Raw genomic sequence first — 21,608 nt, forward strand, 5'->3', positions numbered from 1 at the left:
AAACCTTCTTATTAGAGTAACAAACTGTTAAAGAACTGTATCTTTTATATTGCCTTGAGGCTATGTGACCTGGCATTATTTGTCAAAAGCAGACTCTCATACCTGACCTTTGGATCTTGTTGAAACGATTCCACTAAACTTGTTTCTGCCTGCAGGTAAATTTTGTAGCAGCCATTGATGTGTATGAAGACGGGGAGGCAGGTCTGCTGCTGTGTTACAACTGTGAGTCTTTCTTGAACTCTGGATATTTCCGATGTTATGTGATTCAGGTCTCGGTTGTCAAAGCTGAGCCTTAACGTTTGTTGTCAGCCACCTGTTGTCTGCACCTTTCTGGAATAAAAATCAAAGCACTGACTGATCCAGAATATCAAGAGTGGGAGATGGATTTTTGAAAACGTAGCCACCTTCTTCAGCTTTTTTATGTCTGGATAATAGGACAAAAGCTCTCAAATGTCTCTGAGTACACAGACAAAAACAGAAGAGAGTAAATCATTTAATAAAAAAGTTGAACCTGTTTCCTATGTGTTTCTTCCAGACATTTGCTACTATAAGAAAGTTTGTCCGTTTAACGGCTCCACACCGATGATCCAGTCCAACACCTCCGATTTCCACTTCAGCTGGAACCAGATGCCCAATGCTATTGGTAGGTTACCACGGCAACAATGCCCGGGCTCCACCCGGTCCATGCTGCTAGCCCGGCCGGAGCTTGCTGTCGCCATGGAAACACCATGTGTAATAATTTGTGTGTGTGTATTTGCACATGTGTATATGTGTCTGTGTTAGTGCGTGTTTTTATTAATGCAGAAGGTGATGAAAAGCAAATACAATTGGTATTGAACCTGTAACCCGACCCAGTTGATAACAACATGCTGCTGGCCTCCTTTCTCACACACACACACACACACACACACACACACACACACACACACACACACACACACACACACACACACACACACACACACACACACACACAGACACTCACTCTCACCTACTGAAACAAGCAATACAAAGTGTGCTGAGTAATAAAATAAATATACTGAAACATATTGGAGAGCCTCAGTTTGAAAGCAATAGTTAAGACACTCTAATAATTATTTTTATATAAATATTTATATTTACAATTAACCTAATTAACATTTGTTAGTGTGAAAGGTGTGTGAGAGATGCTCAGCCTGAGTGTTGTGTGTCTCTCATTGTTCTGTATATATCATCGGCTAATGAGGGCATTTCAAAATGCCATTGTGGGGTGAAAATATCAAATGTCTCGTATTGTGGGAGTCGGGCAGTTGAGCAAATTTTCCTCTCCCTGATTGCCCCCCTTTGATCATTTGCCACTGGTTTTAACATATGCTCATGGTGTCTTTGCAGTTTGTGCATTTCCTTACATCCTGGCCTTCACAACGGACTCCATTGAGATCCGACTGGTTGTCAATGGCAACCTTGTGTACACAGCAGTGGTCCCAGAGCTACAGTTGGCTGCTTCACGGGTCAGTATGATCAAGAGCTAACACAATACCATGTCATCATGCTGCTTTTGTGCACTGCAACTTTTGTAAATTATATATTTCATTTATACTTTATAATAAGTCAGGTGATTAGGAAGTAAAAAGACACTATATGTGTACCTACAACACACTTGGTTTCACTTTAGCAAGAGTTCTTTTAGATTGTGAGTATTTTTGAGTGCTAGAAGGCCTCACTCTGCTTTATAGAAATAGCTGCCTCAGCTTTCTTTTGTTTCAATCAATCTTTATTACCCTGGAGGGAAATATGGCTGTCAATCTGCATGGTTACAAATCAATAATACACTCATTATTCATGCATATAGATCATTTTAAAAAGAACAAAGTCCCTTTTTCCTCTTAATATTTCCTGGCAGCTTTACATGTTTGTCAAGTCTTTATATGGATCTCATTTCCTCTCTGTGTTCGTCTATTTTTCCACCCACAGTCGGACATATATTTTGTCTCTTCGGCTCCGGTGAGCTCAGCCTCCAACTGCAGTTCGAGAGACACCAGTTCCCAGAGTTCCCCGCAGACGCCCACCGGCTACGAGATGCCCGTGTTCCCTTCGCCGCTCGGTGATGGTAAGCCCCCGCTCAGCGAGAGCAGCAGAGGATGTTGTTGATAGTAGAAGCTTCAGTTTTATTAGAATTTCAGCGTTGCCTGTAGCTCTGTTTGACTTTGGATGCTGCCATGTTAGCCCAGAGAGCCATTTACATAAACTTGCCTCAGCAGAATGGTTAATTGAAGCTGCAGCCTTTCTCCTCCAGAGTTGTTTCCTTCTCACAGACGAATCGTGTGTAGTTTTCTAGGGCAAGAACATTGCATTCATCTTTCCCCTCATTACCACCTTATCCTTTCTAAAGGTACAAAACTGACATAATTTAGTGTTATGACAAATATTAAAACGGCACTTCTCAGAGTGACACTGGGAAAGATCCAGATTTTGACAAAGTCTCCTTTCCATAGTTTCTTTTTTTACTAACATATACAACCATGCTGATAGTTTTTAATATTTTAGAGCATTATTTACAAATCTTAATTTTCCATTACAGTTTACCATTTTTCACATATTTCAGATTAATCGTCATACACCCATTTGCTTCCATTTATTTTAGTACAAAATGAACAATGAAAAATCAACTTGCATCTACACTTTAAAGCACTGGGAATTTTGGCTTCTAGGTTTATTTATATAAGTATTTCTCTGTAACATTAAATATTCAGCTAAATAAGCAACACTCAAAGTAATAAAAGAAACCAGGGATCCAGGGATAAAATCACAGAGAAAAAACATCTGAAAACTTTGGCAGAAACCTTTTTGTTCAAAACCCAAGCCAGTGGTGTGTTCAAGTACCTTCTGACATTCAATAGTTTTATGCTGATGAGTAGGATAATGTGAATTTTGTGAATTTAAAGTATAAGGCTGCCGTTATTCTGTATTTTTTTCTTTATGTCAGAAATCCCATAAAAAGACCAAAACCAATAATGTAACAGTCCGTCTCTCAATATTTATACCTTCTCTACCTTCTCTACTGTCTGTGGCACTCAACCTCATTGGTTCCTACTAAAGATATAAAGCTTTATGACACGCATAATATAATGAGAAACATACATAGTTAGATTTTTAATAAAGGTTGAGTATATTCCTAAAACTGCTGGGCATTGTAATTTTTAGCATTATTAACAGCAGTAAATAGTGCATTTGTTGGGGACTATTTCCAGCGGTGGATTCTTACATATTTTGTGCTTTAGTGAGTGTTTACAGCAGCAGGATAGTGTATGTGGGATTGAGCCAACAAAATAAAATGCTGCCTTTTTCATGGTAATACCCATACAAACATGTCACCCAGTGAAACAGAGTTGTAGTTTGGAAGTCAATGGAAGACTACAGCTCAAAGGAATAAGATATATTTTTTGGTCTCTTCATGGGATTTGAATATCTTTACTTTATTCTTTAAAGTATCCCCAACCATCAGATTTTCAAGCTTCCATGAACACACCAATTTTGAAAACATTGATCCATATAAACTAACTTTAATGCAATGATAACACAACGTTGACAGACAGCAAGGCAACACAGTGTACTGTGATCGCTTCTCTTGCAAATTGATTTTCATACAATAGTTAAATAAATGGAGATCCATGGTTGCGATGTAATTAAGGAATTCAATCTATGCATTAATGCTATTGAAAATGGTCGGCACTTATGTAGATATAAATAGTTAAAATTAGATCCTTATAATTCCTACAGGACACAAATTACTAAAAGAGGAACAGACTAATCACCCACATACCTCCCACCATCACCACTATTCAAGCCACACAATAAGTACCCTGAGAGGCAGAGAATGCTTTCAAGATGATTGAGGATCAATACGAGCCCCTCTCTTCCACTCTTCATCCCACTTTTACATGCTCCCCCTCCATCTTCCATTGTGTATTTGACCATTGGGAGTCTCCCCCTACCCTCCCAGCTGACCTCCTCCAGATTGATACAACCGTCTGAGAATTAAGAGCGTATTTGTGAGGCACAGCTGTGGTTAATGACATACAGGTTTGTCATTCAGCAAAACAGACTGATGGTTCATGGCAATATCAACTGCTAAATGTTCATTAGACTTTCTAGCTGTTAAAAGGGACACAAAGTCGTCTTGTGATGCATCCGTGTAATTCTGTCGGCTGCAGGGGAGCACAAGGCTTGAGGAGAGCAATTATTGAAATGTCCTGCTTGTGTGCACCATCAAAGCAGGGAGCGGGTATTTACAGGTCCCATTAAGGTTAAATGGGAGGAAGGTTTGACTGTTGCTGCTGCAATTACCTGAGTACGGGCCTTGGCCTTTTTATGCCGGTTCGGGGTAATCATTTCTCATTTCCTGTTTTTAGCTGGTTTTTCATATAATTCTGCAGCACTAGGAGTCGTACACCTAACAGAAAACCTACTGTGTGTGTGTGTGTGTGTCTTTGTTTCTGTGTGTGTTGTGTTTGTGTAACCCTCTTCTTCATCCCTGGTTCAGATTCTATACGGATCCCCTATGGTACCAAGCTTTCCCTGTACATGTCTAAGGATGCTGAAGGTACTGCAGGATTCTCCCACAACTCGTCCTCAGCTCATGAATATGATGCTCATAATGCTGCCCCACTAACACGCACACGCTCCCAGAGAGTACTACCCTGTCTGCTCCAAGGCGGCATGTTGACTTGAACGTTGGTTGAATGTTAAGTGAACATTATGTCTTCCCCCCCATCCCCCCCCCTTCTGTCTTAACTAATAAAAAAGCATTAGTGCGAGGGGAGAGTGGGGGGTGGGGAGGTGATGGAGTGCAAAGTAAAAAAAGTGAAGCAGAGGAGATAACGTCGATCAAAGTGGGTGGGAGGGGGGATTAAAATTACAGTGGGAAGAGAGGAGGGTATGCAGAAAAAGGTATGCATGAGTGCAGGAGAAAAGGGAGGGGTGGTGCATGAGGTGGGGAGAAAAGGGGAGAGAGAGGAAAGGAGAAGACGCGTCTGCCGCAGCATGATTTACAGATTGCACTGTCGCCATGGAGACTTTTGTCAGCCCTCTCTTCGATCCAAAGTGGTAGTCCAAATAGCAGCGCCACAATCGGGTTGGTGGGGGGTGGGGGGAGGTAGAAGGGGTGCTGACAAAAATCCCATCCTCTAACTGCCTGTGCCGCCTGCCGTATCTGCTCCTTGGGGAGGGTTTCATCTGATGTAATCGCACCAGTAATGTGAACAAGATGCTGTTACTGATGTGGCTGCTAGCCGCCACCCCCCTCCACTGGCTTAAGGACACACCAAAGACCTGCAGCAAAACATCCCCCTGCTGTGGAGAATTTGACTTCAATTAGTGCATGAATAAACACCCCCCAATATTTATATTTATTTATTTGCCAGTGTGATGCAGTGTGACACTTCCCCTGGTCCAGAAACGCATGTGGAATATATTGATCTCTGTGATTATATATTCTAAATAACTGCATGCTTTGCTCTCATTTTGGATCATAGCCAGGAGAAAACGATCTGTAACAACAGTAACACAGTGTACCTGTCAGACATCAGCAGTGGCCCCTCAAATTTTCTCTCGGTGGCTCTCTGCTCACCTCTCACCCGTTGACATTTCAGATGAGACAGTCCTCTTTGTGCGGCGCAGCCTCCACATTGATTCACTCTCATCCATGTTACTATCAGCCTGCCTCGGTGGAGAAGAGCTGCCGAACTGCAATACTGCTCCCCGATGGCACAGTTGGGCGCTGCAGGATGGCACACTGCAGATTGTGCCATTTAAAAACAAAAGAAAAACTCCAAACATCCATTTAATGCGCCCCAAATAGACTTTAAGCATTTATAGTCTCTGCTGAATAATAGATGGTCTGCTATAAATGATTACAACTATCACATTAGCTCTCTGTAGTAAGGTTGATTAATTTTAGGATCACATGCTGTTTCGGTAAATAGGACTATTAATCACTTCAGAGTGTCTTCCTTCGAAAATAGAGGTTTGGTTCTATTGTATCAGCTCGTCAAACTCGAGACCCAAAGTCACAAAAAGGTCATATTTTTAGAATGATTTTTTATATTCTAGGCAGCCGTTGTTTAACATTAATTTTCATGGGCTATGAAAATTGAAACTTGCTTGAGGTTAGTTATCCATTGCAATAAACACTTTTATTTTAGTTTTGTGCTGTTGCAATCAGTGTCTGTTCTGAAAACTCTCTCTAATGATGCCTTCAAGGACTTTTTTTTAAATACATGCAATCACCAGTTCACGTTATGCTTTCAACTACACCCACAGTATGTTTGCTTGCTATTTCTGTTGTGAGTTTGATTTTCCATCAATACAGCCCATGAGAGCGATGCAACATGTTGTGTCCTTGAATGCACCACCAAGAGGGTTTCAAAAGAATAGTTGGACATTTCTGGGTATAATCTTATTGTTGTTCTTGCGGGGATTACATGAGATGGTTGATATCACTCTAATGTCTGTCCAGTAAATATGATGATATTTCATATGCCTCTCATGAATATAGCATTAGCTGTATTAGAGTCATGCTAGTAAGCACTTGTTTCTGTGAAAAGGAAATACCAAGTGCATGGACAGAAGTCAGAACAGACAGACATGAGAGCTGTATCCTTCTTCTCATCTAATTTTGTGCAAGAAACCCCAAAAAGTATTTCCCAAAACTCCTAATTCAAGAAATAATCACTTCTTCCAACAGCATTATCGTGCAACAGTAATGTTATTTTGGCCAAAAAATTGAATACATTGACAATGACAATGTTCAGTGGCTGCATGGAAAGTGGAAAAAGGATATGGTATGCTTTAAATAGAAATGCAAAAACCCTATTGTGCTTCAAGCCATGAGTTTCATGCATTTTTCATTAACCACCACGTTTCTCACCCTTTTATATGTCTCTTTTCTGACACTCCTCTCTTTCTATCTCATGACATGGCTCCTTCCTTCTTTCTGACTTTATCCTCTGCTCTTTCCTTTCTCAAATCCTTTTCTTCCTCTGGGTTTCTTCCTCCCAGGTGAATCAGCATGTAAGCACATGTTCAAGATCCCTCTGTGTAACCTGGTGGGCCGCAGCATCGAAAGACCCCTCAAGTCCCCTCTGGTCAACAAGGTGATGACGACGCCGGCTCCCCCCATGGTGACCCCAACTCCCCTCATCTCCGCCACGCACTCTATGTCCCTGTCCCGCATGGAGATCAAAGAGATAGCCAGCCGCACACGCAAGGAGCTGCTTGGTAAAAACACTAAATATCACGTTTATTTTATGTTGATATATAAGTCACAGCATCAAAGCAATAGTTTGACACTTATGCGGAAATATGCGTAGTTAGATGTGCAGATCAAAGCCTTTCCTTTTCTGTATAAAGGAGATGCACTTATGACTTCTGGTGACTAGTAGTTCTCTTGAATGCCTATGTTGAATACACTTCCTGTAAGTCGCTTTGGATAAAAGCGTCTGCTAAATGACTGTAATGTAATGTAATGTAATGTATACTAAATATGAAGCTACAGCCATCAGCCAGTTAGCTTAGCTTAGCATAAATACTGGAAGCAGCAGTAAAACAGCAAGCTTGACTCTGTCTTTAAGTTAAACAAAATGAATCCACAGATACTGGAGGCAGTTTTTTGCCATAACTTTCCCAAAGCTAATTATGATAATGTCTATAAGGATGAAATGATGAAGTGGGGACATTTTGGACGGACATAGATGTAGATAACAACTTGACTGGTTGGCGAAAGACATACACACCGCAAGTCGATAATTCTAATTTACAGATTAGACAACCAAGAATTACTGTTAATTATTTAGAGTTTATTTTAAGAGGTGCTAGTAGGGAGATTTTGTTGCCTTTAGAAAGAGCCAGGAAAGCTTTTTCTATCTGCTTCCAGACTTTATGCTAAGCTAAGCTGCTAGCTGTAGCCTTATACTGAAGAGAGATATGAGAGAGGTGTTGATCTTCTCATATATCTGTTGTCAAGAGAGCAAATAAACCTATTTCCCAAATATGGAACTATCCTTTTACCTCATTTACATTTTATTTTCATACTAAGGCTTAACAGAGGAGCCGAGCGGAAAGTCAGACAGTGGAACAGTCAAACAGAGGAGGATGAGCAAGAAGAACACAGAGGAAGACCCCAAAGCAAGAGCACTGACGTCAACAAACAGTGACAGGTATCAGATTCATCGAGAGCAACATCGCACGTTTAACAGTTGCATAATGTGAAACGAGCTCCAGTCATATATTTCTGATCACAGGTTAGCCTCGGAGTCCGTTGAAGCAGACCTGGACGTCCAGTTGCATTGTTCGTCCGGTTCGGAGGCCGAGCAAGAGAAGGTGGTGCTGCGAGCGGAGAGCCCGACTCTCGCCAGCACGTTTGCCCTGTCCACATCCTTCGAAGAAGATGTCCTGGACCTAAAGTGAAGACAATCCCACCGTGCACTTCTCTGCCCACTCCTGTACTGTCACCATTCTTTTCTTCTTTTGGTTGGTTTTGTTTTTAGATTTTGTTGTTTGTTGAATTCGTTTTCCTTTCCTTTTTTTTTTTTTTTTTTTTTGTTGTTCATACCCCTGTATCTTGGGTCTCCCCATTCATCGGACAAGATGGGTGCAGTGGGAGTTAGAAGAAGTGTCTGAGTGCGTTTGTTTTTCGCAAGCATACCCTCGGCCACTGCGTGTTGGGTGTTTGTGTTGCCCCGCAGCAAAAAACCCAAAGAGGCAGTGAGGTTGTGTTAGATGCCGTGGTTTATTCGGAGCTCTGCAACAGCCTTGAGATAATGTTACCGGTTTGATCCCAAACCACAAACTGAATGTAAATCTGCGCACCGAGGCACGACAAAAATCCCTGCGTTTCACAATTCCCTCTCAAGTTGCTAGAGCTTAATATTTGTTGTATATTATGTGATTATTTCCACTTTCAAATGTTGTATGATATGCATATGTATGTGTACATCTGTTTATACATGAAAAGTGCATACACAGTGATGGGCATGTATGCCTGTCATGCCTGTGATGCATATTTATAGATATATTATAAGAAAATCCATTTTATTCCCCTATTTAGTGAAAGTATGATGTTTTATGCTCTCTGCACATATTATTCCTTATTATTCTCCCTATTCACAGTATACAGGTAGACAGGGCTGGAGGCAAAGTCTCCCACAAGTGCCATTTCCCAGCATCCTCCACTTAACTACACCTCTAACGGCCACCATATTCTGGTGTCTGACAGTAGCAGCCATGACTGTAGTCCTCATTAGAGATTACTATATGGTGTCCCTGAACTCCATTCAGTTTGGATAAAATTCACTAACTGGAGGCAATCTCTTATAAGAGTGAGACGTACCTAATACTGCATGACCTGCCTTTGCTTCATGTATTGTGACTTCTGCTCCAAAATAAAATTGCTTATACAGATACCATAAGGTCTGGGACCTCATACCAAACATAGCATCATAAAGCAAACCATAACCTGAGACAACGGGAGTGTGGATGTTTTACTAGAGTGTCATGTGTGACGGGCCAGGGTACGATGTCACAGCAAAGGACAAAACTACAAGTAATACCTGAAAACTAAAGTTAAAATACATTATATTGTCGTAAACTAAAAAGATAAAAACATAAACTCAAACTACAGGACTGTAAAATAACTCAAATTCAAAAGCATAGAAAATAACCTCATAAGTCCTGTTGGTTTTCATTTCAGATGTCCTGTAAAACTCTGATTTACAGCTGGGACACAGGGTGCAAGGTGCAGCTATGAATTATGGGCCAATTCATGCGACGCCAGTTTTATTCCCATCTTGTCCCATGCGTTTAATGAAAAATAACATGTGTTGAAAGCCAACAACCCTGCACATAGTTTAATTTCCTGATCTATTAACTGATGGGTTTGATGGTCAGAACAAACAGTAGCTACTGGTGCTCATAACTAGATGTTAATTGGCTGTCTTTCATGCAAATCTGTCTTAATGACAACCTTTAGTCTGAACAAGGAATACTTGTTCCAGTTTGTCACTGACATCCTGACTTTTCTTATTATATGATGTAAATTTGAAACCAATCCTGTTTCAAGCTCTAACAGGGTGAACCTAAAGGGGTACTGGGGGTATTTAGTTTTGGATTTCCATAAAGCTGGAGGACTCTGAAGAGATATGTCTGAAGCCCAAGCAGAAAGTTCCCTCTAAGACCGCAGAAAAAAGTAGTACTCCGTCGTATTCTTCCTTGTTTTTGGCACCAAACTACTTCAACACCGTTCAACTCGGAAACTTCAAAATCTTCATTGAGGAAATTGTGTGAATTGCTTGTAGTGTTTGTATCTTTTATGGGTGAAGCATTTTTCAGGAAGTTTACCCACATTCAAATGAATGGATGCAATGTTCAGAGGTAGAGTGGGGTTGAGCTGTTAAACTCTTGAAACTTAAAATTGTCTCCTCAACTTCCTCTTACTCCCATAATTTTCACTCTTCATACACCATTCTTTTTTTACCAAAGTGTAAAAAACTTTGTCCTTTCTAAGAAAACTGGCTCACACAGTTTACGCAATGAGTCACAGGAGTCCCCTCCAATCGTTCCATTGACCCCAATGTTACCGAGAGGAACTTTTAGGAACAAAAGGGACCCAATTTTCACATTTAGAGACCGAAAACATACATTCTGCAGAGCACACAAGTAACAGGAATTTCACTCTTTGTGTTTAAGTGTTAGACTCTTCTTAATCTCAATTAACTGAACACACATTTATTAAAAAATGTATAAAAATGTATAAAAAACTCCTCAAGTTCTTACACTAAAACACTCATTTCAACACCTTGCATTGCTTACACTATATTTGCACCATTTCCTTCCATTACAACTCTTCATACTCCATTCACATGCTCCTTCATATAAAAGTTAAGCCAGCCATGCTGTTTAGCTCCCAGCCATCCATCAGGCGTTACAGTCCGGCCTCCAGCTTTTCAGGCAATGCTGTTCAGCTCCCAGCTATTTGTGAAGCAACACAGTTTAGCGTCAGCTTTTCAGCCAGCACTCAACCCCACTGCGACTTCTTCATAAATGGCATTCTCAATTATAAACACACTTTTTCTTTCGAACTGAGCACTGAGGAAGTTACATCATTCAGTGTGAACTATGGATATTGCATGAAACAGGGAAATTGTTCTGAGTAATGAACACAAGGAAGTCAGTAAAGTCCAAAGAGAAAGCTTTGAGGATAAACTGGTACTGTAGGTAGGGCAACAAACTGGGAGCAGTGGTTCTGACTATGCTGATGTGGGTATGCGAGCGCCTCTGTGGTGGTTTCACAGCACAGCAGCCTTCAGATGTTGCATGAGCCTCCTTCTCTTTACAGCTCACGCCTTTTCCTCTGTTCTCCTGCCTGTCTCAGTGTGAACCCCTCAAACACTATAACTCAAGTCAGAAAGATTAAAAAGGGAAAAAGAAGAATGGGATAGGGCTGAGGATTTTTAAAAAGGTACTCTAGTGTTTATTTCTCTGGGTGAGTGGCGGTTTCTGGGGGAAAACCTGTCAGTTACAGTTTGTGACACTGCTTCTCTCACGTATGATGTTCCTATTTCTCTTGTATTTCTGTCAAGTACTCTTTGTTCCTACCTCCCCTTGGCATTTTCACTGTTTTTTTTTTCTTATTTTTTCTTATTTTTTATTTTTATTTGAATCTATATTTACTGTTTAGACTGTTGCTGAACCTCTCTGTGATATCAAAATGAAAGAAAATTAACAAAAAAAACACCAAGTGTCTTAAAAATATTGTATCGCCATCGTTTTTAATGCCAAGTACTACTTGTAAATGTTTGTGTATCAAATGTGGCCTCAAATGAAACTGAACTATATTATTATTATTGATATTATTATGATTATTATTTGAGCAATTATTTTAAACAAGTGCTGTAGACCACTGCTGTGAAAGTAGTCGATTCTGTTCATTGATATGTAATAAATATTTATGAAATTTGAACTGTTTGGCAATTTTTTGTTTTTTTGTTTTAACTTGATATCTTACTAATCATATATCTTACCCAGGAAATGTCAAACAATGTGGGACTTCCAACAGAGTCGTTAATTAATTTTGGAATAATCAGTTTTCCCACTGTGCAACAGAAGTAACGACGCACAGAGTTGCTGTTTATGTGTGAGCAGCTGTTTGATGTAACCAGGCACCAAATACAGTGTTTGAAAGGGAGCCTGATATGGGAAACAAACATCCAAAAAGCATCAACTGCATCGCTGATTGATTGCAATCTTAGTTTAGACATACACATTAAATCAATATTTCAGATTTGCTTTTAATGTTTGTTTGCAGCTTTTTCAAAATTCTGCTGCCAGGATTTCAAAACCAAGAGAAACCACATTTCGCTACACCAGTCCTTGCATCACCAGGCCGCCTTAACTGCCTTCAGAATTGGTTTAAACATTTTATAGTTTAAGTTTTAAAGCTCTGATGGGCCTTGAACCCATGATGTGTTCTCTTTGTCATTCCAAGGTCAACAATTAAGTCACAAAGGAGGTCTACAAAGAGACACAAAACGACAGCAAAAAGAGACTAAACAACTATAAACTCTGTGTGTCTGCGTCTGCCTGTGTTCATAATCCGCCCGTGCATTTGATACATTGTTATCGTAAAAATAACAATAATAGCCACTGTAAAGTAAAGATTCTGAGTTCTGAATTCTGGCCACAAGGTGGAGATAAAATAAATCACCAAAAAATAAAGATTTGAACCTAGTTTGTTACTTGTTGGAGTAAATGCTGCCACTAACCCCACTCTCACTCTCTCTCTCACTCTCTCTCTTTATCGTAGCCTACACCCATAAAACAATAGACCATTCGTGCCGCATAAATTGATCTCTATACAGGGAGAGACAGCCAGAGGCCAAGAAAACAAAGCTTTTTTCAGAATCACATACTGATCTGGCATGGGGGGGAAAAAAGGAGAACTTAATATTTATATGTAGCCATAACTTTCTAGTCACTCAGCAACAATGATTTTTATGTGCGTGAGTCAGGCCTCACAGCTCATTCAGCCAGGGAGTCCCATCGGCTGAAAAGAAGAGCGGCAAAGAGGGGAAAGTGAGGCGTGTAGGAAAGAGGACTTATTTCCTTTTGCCCCTGAAGCTATAGGCAGGTCGAGACAACAACACCGCCGACGCATACCGGATATAACCACACCGCTTTGTACCTGTCATGTCATTAGCTTTATGTTTCACCCAGATCGTATGTATTGCTAATGCTTATTCACTCACTAGGAGCAAAGGATTGGGCTTTTCCAGTCCTCCCACGTTCTCTGGGTTTGATATTTTCCCTTTGTTTGGAATAAAAACTCCATAATCACGACACATCCCACATCTGTAATTTCAAGTTGAGTCATCACTGGAAATGGGATAAGTGGAAAAAAACATCATCTTAGGGCTGGGGGAAAAAATTGGTTGGAGCCAAATACAAGTCACACACAGGTGTGATAAATAACCAAGGCAAGGATGATGTGACAACAAACAAAAACATTTCACTTATGATGATGGAACAGGTGATGAAAGCAGGTTGACATGAAGCCCACATATGCTGTTATCGGTGTGAACACTGTCAGAACGTCTATATGGCTACCCAGCCCCCCGGCCCCTCAGGATACGACAGTGAACACAGCACAGAGCCAAAGGTCTTACATAATGTGCGGAGGAATGCTGGAGCTTTGCCGCGGACTTTTGGATCATCTCACTTTCACACAAGAACACACATACACCAACACAAAGTGGGGCCCGGTTCCCTAAACATGAGAACACTCTACTGTCTCTGCACAACCAGGCGAAATGAAAATGAGATAACATCTCTGCTCAAAGTAAACTTGGTTTCATGCATCAATTGTTTTATTGACTACAAAAATGCATCTTAGGGTTCAAAAACCACTCTGTATACATTAAATTGAATAATAAATTATTATCACAATACTTTAAAAAGTCTTGAAGTACATTTTCACAGATACAAATTCTTTCACCATTTTTGTTCTCTGCAGGTTGTTGCGATATTTATTCCCAGGCTAAAAGGAAGTGAGCATTTGTTTCTTCTTCCTTAAATTGAGTGATTATTGTGGTATTATCAGTCATGTCGGGGTCCGTTACGCTTTTGCGAAACACAGCACGCAAATAAAAGTTATTACAACAGATGGAATATCCAAACGAGAAACAGAAGAAGCCATGGAGGATACAACACCATATGAATGGTGGTCTGTGTTTTGTGTGAACACAAAAGGGGGGGGGGCAGGGATGAACGTACAGTGCAGAGCTGGAAATAATCCAAAGTGGCTTGAACTAAATGTCTATTTGCTGTTCGTCAGTTATTTTCCATCAGTTCATTTCAACAGAACCTGGTTAAAAACACAAAAGCGGGCAACAACCTTCATGTTCATTTTAAATAGTACAGTACAGGATGTCAACTTCAAACAACTTTTAAGGCATTCTCACATTTCAACATTGTAAATAAAATAAGAATAAAATACTGATAAAATCTCACAAAACCCATCTGTGGTGTAATCACACACCTCATATTGCACCTTCACTGACATTCTTGTCTTTTATGTTCTCCCTCACAGGAGGCCTCTCCGGTATCCTCCTCATGCTTTATCTATAAAAGATTGTAACCGATCTTTGCGGCCAGAGCAGCACCTCTAGTTCAGTCTCTGTTTTCGGGGTATTTAGGCATACGCTGCCACTGCCATTAGGATCTGCAGAGCCATAGAGACACAAGGTATCTGTCCAACGATGTAGGCCAGAGAGCGGGTTGGCGCTTGTAGGGCGAACAGGTAGGCGATGGTGTGCAGCATACGAGCCATGAAGAACACCATGAAGTGAATGCGGGCCGCAGCCACGGAAGGTCCAGTCATGGAGTAGATAGCACCCAGGAAGAGGAAGGGGAGGATGTTCTCCATGTCATTAATGTGAGCTCTGTAGGAGAAAAAAGGCGATTTAGTCACATATGTTTTCAATATCCTGTTATGTTGTAATTCAGCTTCCTATGATGTAGTGGATTATTGTAGCAATTTTCCTGAATTTGTAATCCGGAAGTTGAAAAATCCTTGCTCATCTGATTCATTTTGTGGATGACTTATTAAACATGAATCACACAGCAGCAGACGTCCATCACTTTCTCTTTTTGGCAGCCAAATCAGACTACTTATCAGCGGCTCAACTTTCCTGCTTCCCTCCTTTCATAATATTTTTCCAGGAAACCTGAGCTGTTCTTGCAAAAACAGCACATACAAAAGCAGAAAACATCAAGTTCTAGCAACTCACAAACATGAATTTATAACCAAGCCAAGATTTGGTGAAATGAATCAGAATGAGCCTGGAGTTGTTTCCCAGTCACAAATGCATGGAAGGGCCAGGACAAACAGAGGTGGAGAGTTTTTACAAGTAGGAAAAATGTGCTGTTCTCACTGCTGTCACAGATCATTTCCTGACAACTTAAAACAAAGCAATGGAGCACATCTCCTACAGGCTGCAAGCTCTTGTTGAAAACCAATGGAGGAAATCGCATGATCTCATTTCCATGTAAATGGAAAAAAAAAAAAACCTATTAAGAAATATTTATTGGAAAATTGACATTTTCAGTTAATATTTTTTATTATTTGGCACATGGAAGTCTGTAACATTCGAAACTAACCTTTATGATCAGATACCTAGTGACTGAATGCAACATTCTCATGATGCTATGGTGGAAAGCACTGTACTCAGATACTATTCATACACATTTGAGGAGCTTTGCATGATGTTGTTGGTTTTTTTTCATTTCCTGCCACTTGTACAAAACTTATTTCCCACTGGAATTCAGATGCAGATACTCCACTATGTTTATTTCAAAGCTTACTTTAGAAATGTGGTTTTGTAGTATGATGAAAACTGATTGTAGTAGCAGTATTATTCACTTTGAAAGTACATACTTAGTCTACTTCTACAAAATAAAAGCATGTCGTGACAGTTTCAAACTTTTTCAAGCTATCTTACCTCCGGCATCTTTCCACATATGGGTCCTCTCTGTGATACTGTAAACCTCCGTGTCTCAGCGCGTCCTCGGGGTTGGCAAAAGCCTTTCAGGGTAAAAGAAAAAAAAGTTTTCATCAGTGAAAGTGATGAACTCATGCCGTTTCTCTGCTTCGACCCTTCTCTGTAATTCATAGTCACTCACCTTTTTGCGCAGCCTCACTTGTCCCGTTACTATCGCTATAACGTACATCTTCATCACCAGAAGCACTCCGTAGAAAACAAAACAGGAAAAAACTTCATTTCTTATCAAGACTGCCATGGTTTTTGCTTAAATGAATTATCCAAGGCGAGCTGTGTTGGAATGGAAGAGGCGCTCTGAGATTGGTGCGTTCGTGCGTAAAGCTGGTAAAAAAAAAAAAGTGAGAGTGAGCCCGAGGGAGGAGGCCTTTATTGAACCGTCTGTGGTGCCTCCACCCACTCGTTCAAGCCATGATGAGCGGGTTTAACAGAACACACATAGGTATGCCTCATTCACAATTCTGTGAACCCCAGACGGAAATCTCTTGGCACTCCAAAGTTGGCACCCACCACCCAGGCGGTGATGGATGAAGTATTCAGATATTTTACTTCAAAGTAGGATATATTTTATTGTTGTAGTAGCTGGTTGAGGTGGAGTAGGCTACATTTTATTCATTTGTATATTGTTGGATCGTTATTCCTTACCAATATTTATTTATTTTTAAATCAGAAATTATAATCTTAAAGTATACTTTAAGAGTATGTACTTATAAGTACAGCTGGCAAATAAATACAGTGGAGTAAAAAGTAGATTTTTCCCTTAAAATGTAGTGGTGTTGAGAAGGTCTATAATAAGAAAAAAATTAGAAGTACTCAAGTGGTGTAAGAAACTAATTAGTCTACAGACATTTTATTTTTTAGACAATGTTGTGAAACTACTTCTTAGGTAGAATAAAAAGTTACATAGGCCTATATTTTTATTAGTTTGTCACAAATTGAATTCACCACCCGGAGCCAGCTGCTCATTGACGCAAATCAAACCCACCCACGTCATCGCGTCACAAACGGACGCACGTTGAGTCTATCCAACATGCTGATTACTAAAACGCTTATGATGAAACCTCAAACTTTTACCTTCAGTGAGGTGTTTCTGCAGTTTGTGACTGGTCCTATTGGGACAGAGAGGCTGAGTGGGAACTAGTCCTATTGGGACAGAGAGGCTGAGTGGGAACTAGTCCTATTGGGACAGACAGAGTCCTAGGGACAGAGAGGCTGAGTGGGAACTAGTCCTATTGGGACAGAGAGGCTGAGTGGGAACTGGTCCTATTGGGACAGAGAGGCTGAGTGGGAACTGGTTATAGTATGTTCAGATGAACTAGCAGAGAAGTTGAACTTAGAGCAGATTGAGGAGGACTTTGAGGTGCCCAAGGCTCGCAGAAGGACGTTCAAACAGGTGGGTCATTGTTGTAACAACAAACACAAGTGTGTACAAACTGTGCAGAGCCCTGATCCAGGAAGCAGGTTTGGTGAAAACTCAGAATTTGTTAATCCTGGGATGAGGGAAAATTTAGGTTTTCAGTTCAAGAAGGTAGGCTAACTTAAACTAGGTCAGTTGCCTTGGTAACTGACTCTGTAGATCGTGGGCAATTAACTACATTTGTTGCTGAAAAACAACATTGAATGCTGTGGAGCCAAGATCCAAATATGTCTAAAATGTTTACCTTTAAATCACCAAACAAATCATTACTAGATCAGATTGTGAGCGTAGAATCATTTCTCCTGTGTCTACAGTCTATTGAACTATATATTTTTTACTTCAGTTGGCCCGTGTGTTTTGTCCCCTTAAGTTTAAAGCTGAACATATTTATTTAAAATGTAAGAATCTGTGATTCCAACACCTTAGCATCCGTTAAGGACATGTAAGGCTGGTAGATGATGAATTAATGGACAGCACCGAATATAACTTTATTGTGTTAACTTATTGACACTTTTCCCTCGCTCTGACTCAGGCTCCTTTTTTTAAAGATGCATGAGCACAGTCAATATATGCATGCATACATATCTTAACATCCAGTGGATTAAAATGAAGGCCTGCCTTTTATTTACCTCTTGCCATTGTGAATCGTACTCAGAGTGAACAAAGTTGACTGAATCGCCTGTGATCAGCTGTTCAGGGACTTCAAACTTAGAGTTCAGGGTTAGTAAAGTCAGACTTCATGGTTAGGCTCAGATCTTGTTAAACCTGCTTTCTGAAACAAACTCTTCTTTTGCTTTAATGTGTGTGTTTGAGGCTGCAGCTAATGTGGAGATGATGTGAGGAGTGATATTTTATTCTGTTGTTGTTTGTATCATTGTTGTATCTTCCATGTCGTCCCAACTAAGAAGCCTAAATCTTTACGAAAGTTATTTTATTTGAACTTTGTATTGGCTATTGCAGGATTTTTCTAGCAACTAAATCCTTAGCAATATAGAATTTTAAAAACTCATAGGTTTCATAATTTGGTAAAAAGTTAGTCAAGTAAGAAGTACAATATTTGCCTCTTAGTGATAGTGAACTAGAAGCATAAAGAAGCCTAAGATTGATAAACTGAGTAAAGTAAACTCGAAATTTTATTTTAAACAAATTTTAATACTTTGTTTACTGTAGGGCAGTTATTTCTTAAAATAACAAAACAATGGATTTCTGCGTAAAATCTGAAAATATACTAATAACTATAGCTGTCAAATAAGTGTAGTAAGAGTAGTGTAAAAAGAAAATGCTATATTTTCTGCTTAAATGTTATAGAGTTATAAAAGTATAAAGTGGCATAACATGGAAATACTATTATTAAGTACATTCCACCACTACACATGGTTCTCCTGTAGAAGAGAGTAACGTCACAGTTGAGGTTCATTGCGTAATTATTATCTGACTCAGAGTCGGACGATTTCACTTTGGGAGCCAGCATGTTGTCTTTAATGCGTATTGTGGTGGTCATGCTGAGAAAATGATTTCATGCTAAACTGCTGGCATAATAAAGGATTATCTTATATTATCTTATCTTATCTTAATATGGGTTGAGCAGTTGGTTGCAAAACAATAAAATGTCCATGGCCAATTTTCTTTGATCCGTTACTTAGGTTGCTCAACTTCCTAACCTGTCATCATTTAATAAGAACTCCCATTCATTTTAATGTTTTATTGATGACAGCAGTGGTGGAACGTAACTAGGTACATTTAATTAATTACAATTTTGAGGTATTAGTACTTAAATTGAGTATCATACTTATTACTTTTACTCTACTTATATTTCAGAGAGAAATGTTGTTCTTTTTACTCCACATTTAAAACAATACTTACTAATTGGTATGTAGATTAAGATTTTTGATAAATATGTAATCATACATGATACATAAATATATATATATATATATATATATATATATATATATATATATATTGTCTACTTTTACTTTAGTAAAGGATCTTAGTTCTTCTTCTACCACTGGATTAGAGGTGCAACGATAAATCAATTTATTGATAAATCCATATTCAGAAAAATAATCAGCAACTATTTAAGTAATTTAATTTAGAGTAATTCATTCAAAAATGCTGTTTCCTGCCTCTCAGATATGGAGATTGCCCACTTTTCTCTGTTTTATAACATATTAAACTGAATAGATTTAGGCTTTGGACTGACAAAACAATACATTTACTGACATCAGCTTGGACTTTGACAAACTGTGATGACACTTTGTAGACCAAACGATTAATCTAGAAAATAGTTGGCAGATTAATTGATGATAAAAATAATGATTAGTTGCAACCCCTACACTGCATGACAGGATATCGTGTAAATACAATATGCAAGCTCAGGGGAAAGATCTGAACGTTAATCTAATAAAGAAAAAAAAACATCTCTCCTATCCATTATCTCTTTACCTCCACTCACACATACACCACACCACAGATGTTTTTACGTCATGTTTATTTACATCTAGGCCGGGTGTCAGCCGTCGGTGCCCTGTGTCTGCCAGTCCAACGTGACAGAGCTGCCCGAGCTGCTGTCATCACAGCAGTCCTCGGCATCAGAGAAGGAGGACATGTAGTGGAGGCCGGTCACTCTGTGGTAGCCTCCCTGGAGCATCTGTGGGTAGGCGGTGAGCTCCATGGCCCTGCAGCCGGTCCTGCTCACCCTCACAGTCCACATGTCAACCAGCTGGGAACACATGGCACAGCCCATTTTGTTTGTGTGTGTGTGTGTGTGTGTGTGTGTGTGTGTGTGTGTGTGTGTGTGTGTGTGTGTACAAACAGGTCAGGAGACAGATTATACAGGTGTAAACAGTTACTCTACACACAGACGTCACTATGCATACTCATCCTCACTAACTCGCCTACATCTTTAATATATTTTCCAGGTGAAAAAAAGTTTATTGTATATTTACATATACTGATATCTAATATTTTGACCAACATTTAAAAGAATTCTGCGTATTTGCAATGTAGAATATACTAAATAATATTCTTGCAAAACTACCGCAATATGTGTAGATCATTACTGTTTCATATCAGTCAACACAAAAAGAAAAAAACAAGCAGGGAATTTGAGGCGCAGCAAAAAGGTACCGCAAAACAATGTGTGTAACTACAGAACGAGTGCTCTCCTGTTTTCAATCGCCAAAGAAACCACAACTATCACATCCAGCCCTGCCTGCAGGGCCCGACAAGGGTTCCTGTGAGTTAAAAGGTCACAGAGTCATATAATCTCAAGGTGTTCTCCGTCTCTAAGAGCTGCCAGACACGGCATGTAAATATTTACAGGAGTCGCTTTTGCAAAAACCACAGAGAGAAGGTTTCCAGAGTGAGGAGCAGAATCAGTGTGCTACAGTCTGTCCAGCAAGGCTTCTTGCAGGATGTTTTTCTGGTGACTCGCTCCTCTGACGATACTGCAGCACTTTGATTTTTGGCTTTATAGGGTGCAGGATCACCACAGGGTCTGGAGCTTTGACAAATGAATTGCTTCTTGTGTCCTCTCTTTAGCCCGATGCAGCATGGCTGTTAAATAAAATGTAACATATACAAGTTACACGTATAGACAAGTTAAAGGACAAAACGTCCCAAGCTGATGACATTTAGACATTGCAAATGTAAACGGCGTGCACACCAGAAATAAAAAATAGACTAGATTCGCAAAGAATGAAATAGATATAAGGCAATAAGAGTAAAACATTTTGAAACATAAATACAATAAAATGAATTATTAAGGCTACTAGGAACTTTTATAATGTGTTTGTTTTGGTGCTCCCCCTGGACAAAAGTGGTAGTGTTTCCAAATACCAGATTCCCTTTAGAAAATCTCCAATTTAACTGCATCTGACAGAAGATAACGAGTACTATGAATACCTATAGAAATAGCCAATATGCTTGCTGATGGCCTCATTTACCTATGTAGGTCATAGAGAGGCATCAGTATGAAATTGAGAGTGTTTCATAACCAGTTAAAAGTTCCTCACAGTAACTTTGAACAAGAAAATATAAATGTCGTTAGAACATTTTAGTCAAGAGCCAGGCTGAAGAGTGGCGTTTTAAGTTCAACCCTT

At 39.7% G+C, this 21,608-nt stretch overlaps 2 protein-coding genes across 6 annotated transcripts in view; one reads left to right on the plus strand and one right to left on the minus strand.

Annotated features, from left to right (window-relative positions):
• The window catches only part of garnl3 (GTPase activating Rap/RanGAP domain like 3), a 63,086-nt gene extending 51,120 nt beyond the window's left edge, over window positions 1-11,966 (plus strand). For 3 of the 5 annotated variants that reach the window (XM_054612284.1, XM_054612285.1, XM_054612286.1), the window contains exons 24-31: window positions 156-222; window positions 536-643; window positions 1,372-1,490; window positions 1,954-2,089; window positions 4,523-4,582; window positions 7,039-7,257; window positions 8,075-8,195; window positions 8,280-11,966. In XM_054612284.1, coding sequence (XP_054468259.1) covers window positions 156-222; window positions 536-643; window positions 1,372-1,490; window positions 1,954-2,089; window positions 4,523-4,582; window positions 7,039-7,257; window positions 8,075-8,195; window positions 8,280-8,445 — 996 coding nt within the window. In that variant the 3' untranslated portion in view covers window positions 8,446-11,966. The remainder of the gene's footprint in view (window positions 1-155; window positions 223-535; window positions 644-1,371; window positions 1,491-1,953; window positions 2,090-4,522; window positions 4,583-7,038; window positions 7,258-8,074; window positions 8,196-8,279) is intronic. The other 2 variants (XM_054612287.1, XM_054612288.1) reach the window with 1 other exon arrangement.
• Window positions 11,967-13,921: 1,955 nt separating this feature from the next.
• On the minus strand, window positions 13,922-17,251 carry ptges (prostaglandin E synthase). The gene is made up of 4 exons (XM_054613070.1): window positions 17,163-17,251; window positions 16,213-16,412; window positions 16,032-16,114; window positions 13,922-14,972 (listed from the first exon to the last, which is right to left on the minus strand). The coding sequence occupies exons 2-4, from the start codon at window positions 16,327-16,329 to the stop codon at window positions 14,723-14,725; spliced, it is 450 nt and encodes a 149-aa protein (XP_054469045.1). The 5' UTR covers window positions 16,330-16,412; window positions 17,163-17,251; the 3' UTR covers window positions 13,922-14,722.
• Window positions 17,252-21,608: the final 4,357 nt, after the last annotated feature.

Source organism: Anoplopoma fimbria, chromosome 14, assembly GCF_027596085.1.
Source record: "Anoplopoma fimbria isolate UVic2021 breed Golden Eagle Sablefish chromosome 14, Afim_UVic_2022, whole genome shotgun sequence".
Lineage (NCBI taxonomy): Eukaryota > Metazoa > Chordata > Actinopteri > Perciformes > Anoplopomatidae > Anoplopoma > Anoplopoma fimbria.

Excerpts from the sequence above, each read along its gene's own strand:
- ptges (XM_054613070.1), bottom strand. The coding sequence starts at position 16,329 with ATGGCAGTCTTGATAAGAAATGAAGTTTTTTCCTGTTTTGTTTTCTAC. Across the intron at positions 16,115-16,212 it reads AAGTGAGGCTGCGCAAAAAG|GCTTTTGCCAACCCCGAGGA; the intron begins GTGAGTGACTAT and ends TTACCCTGAAAG. Across the intron at positions 14,973-16,031 it reads TATGTGGAAAGATGCCGGAG|AGCTCACATTAATGACATGG; the intron begins GTAAGATAGCTT and ends TTTCTCCTACAG.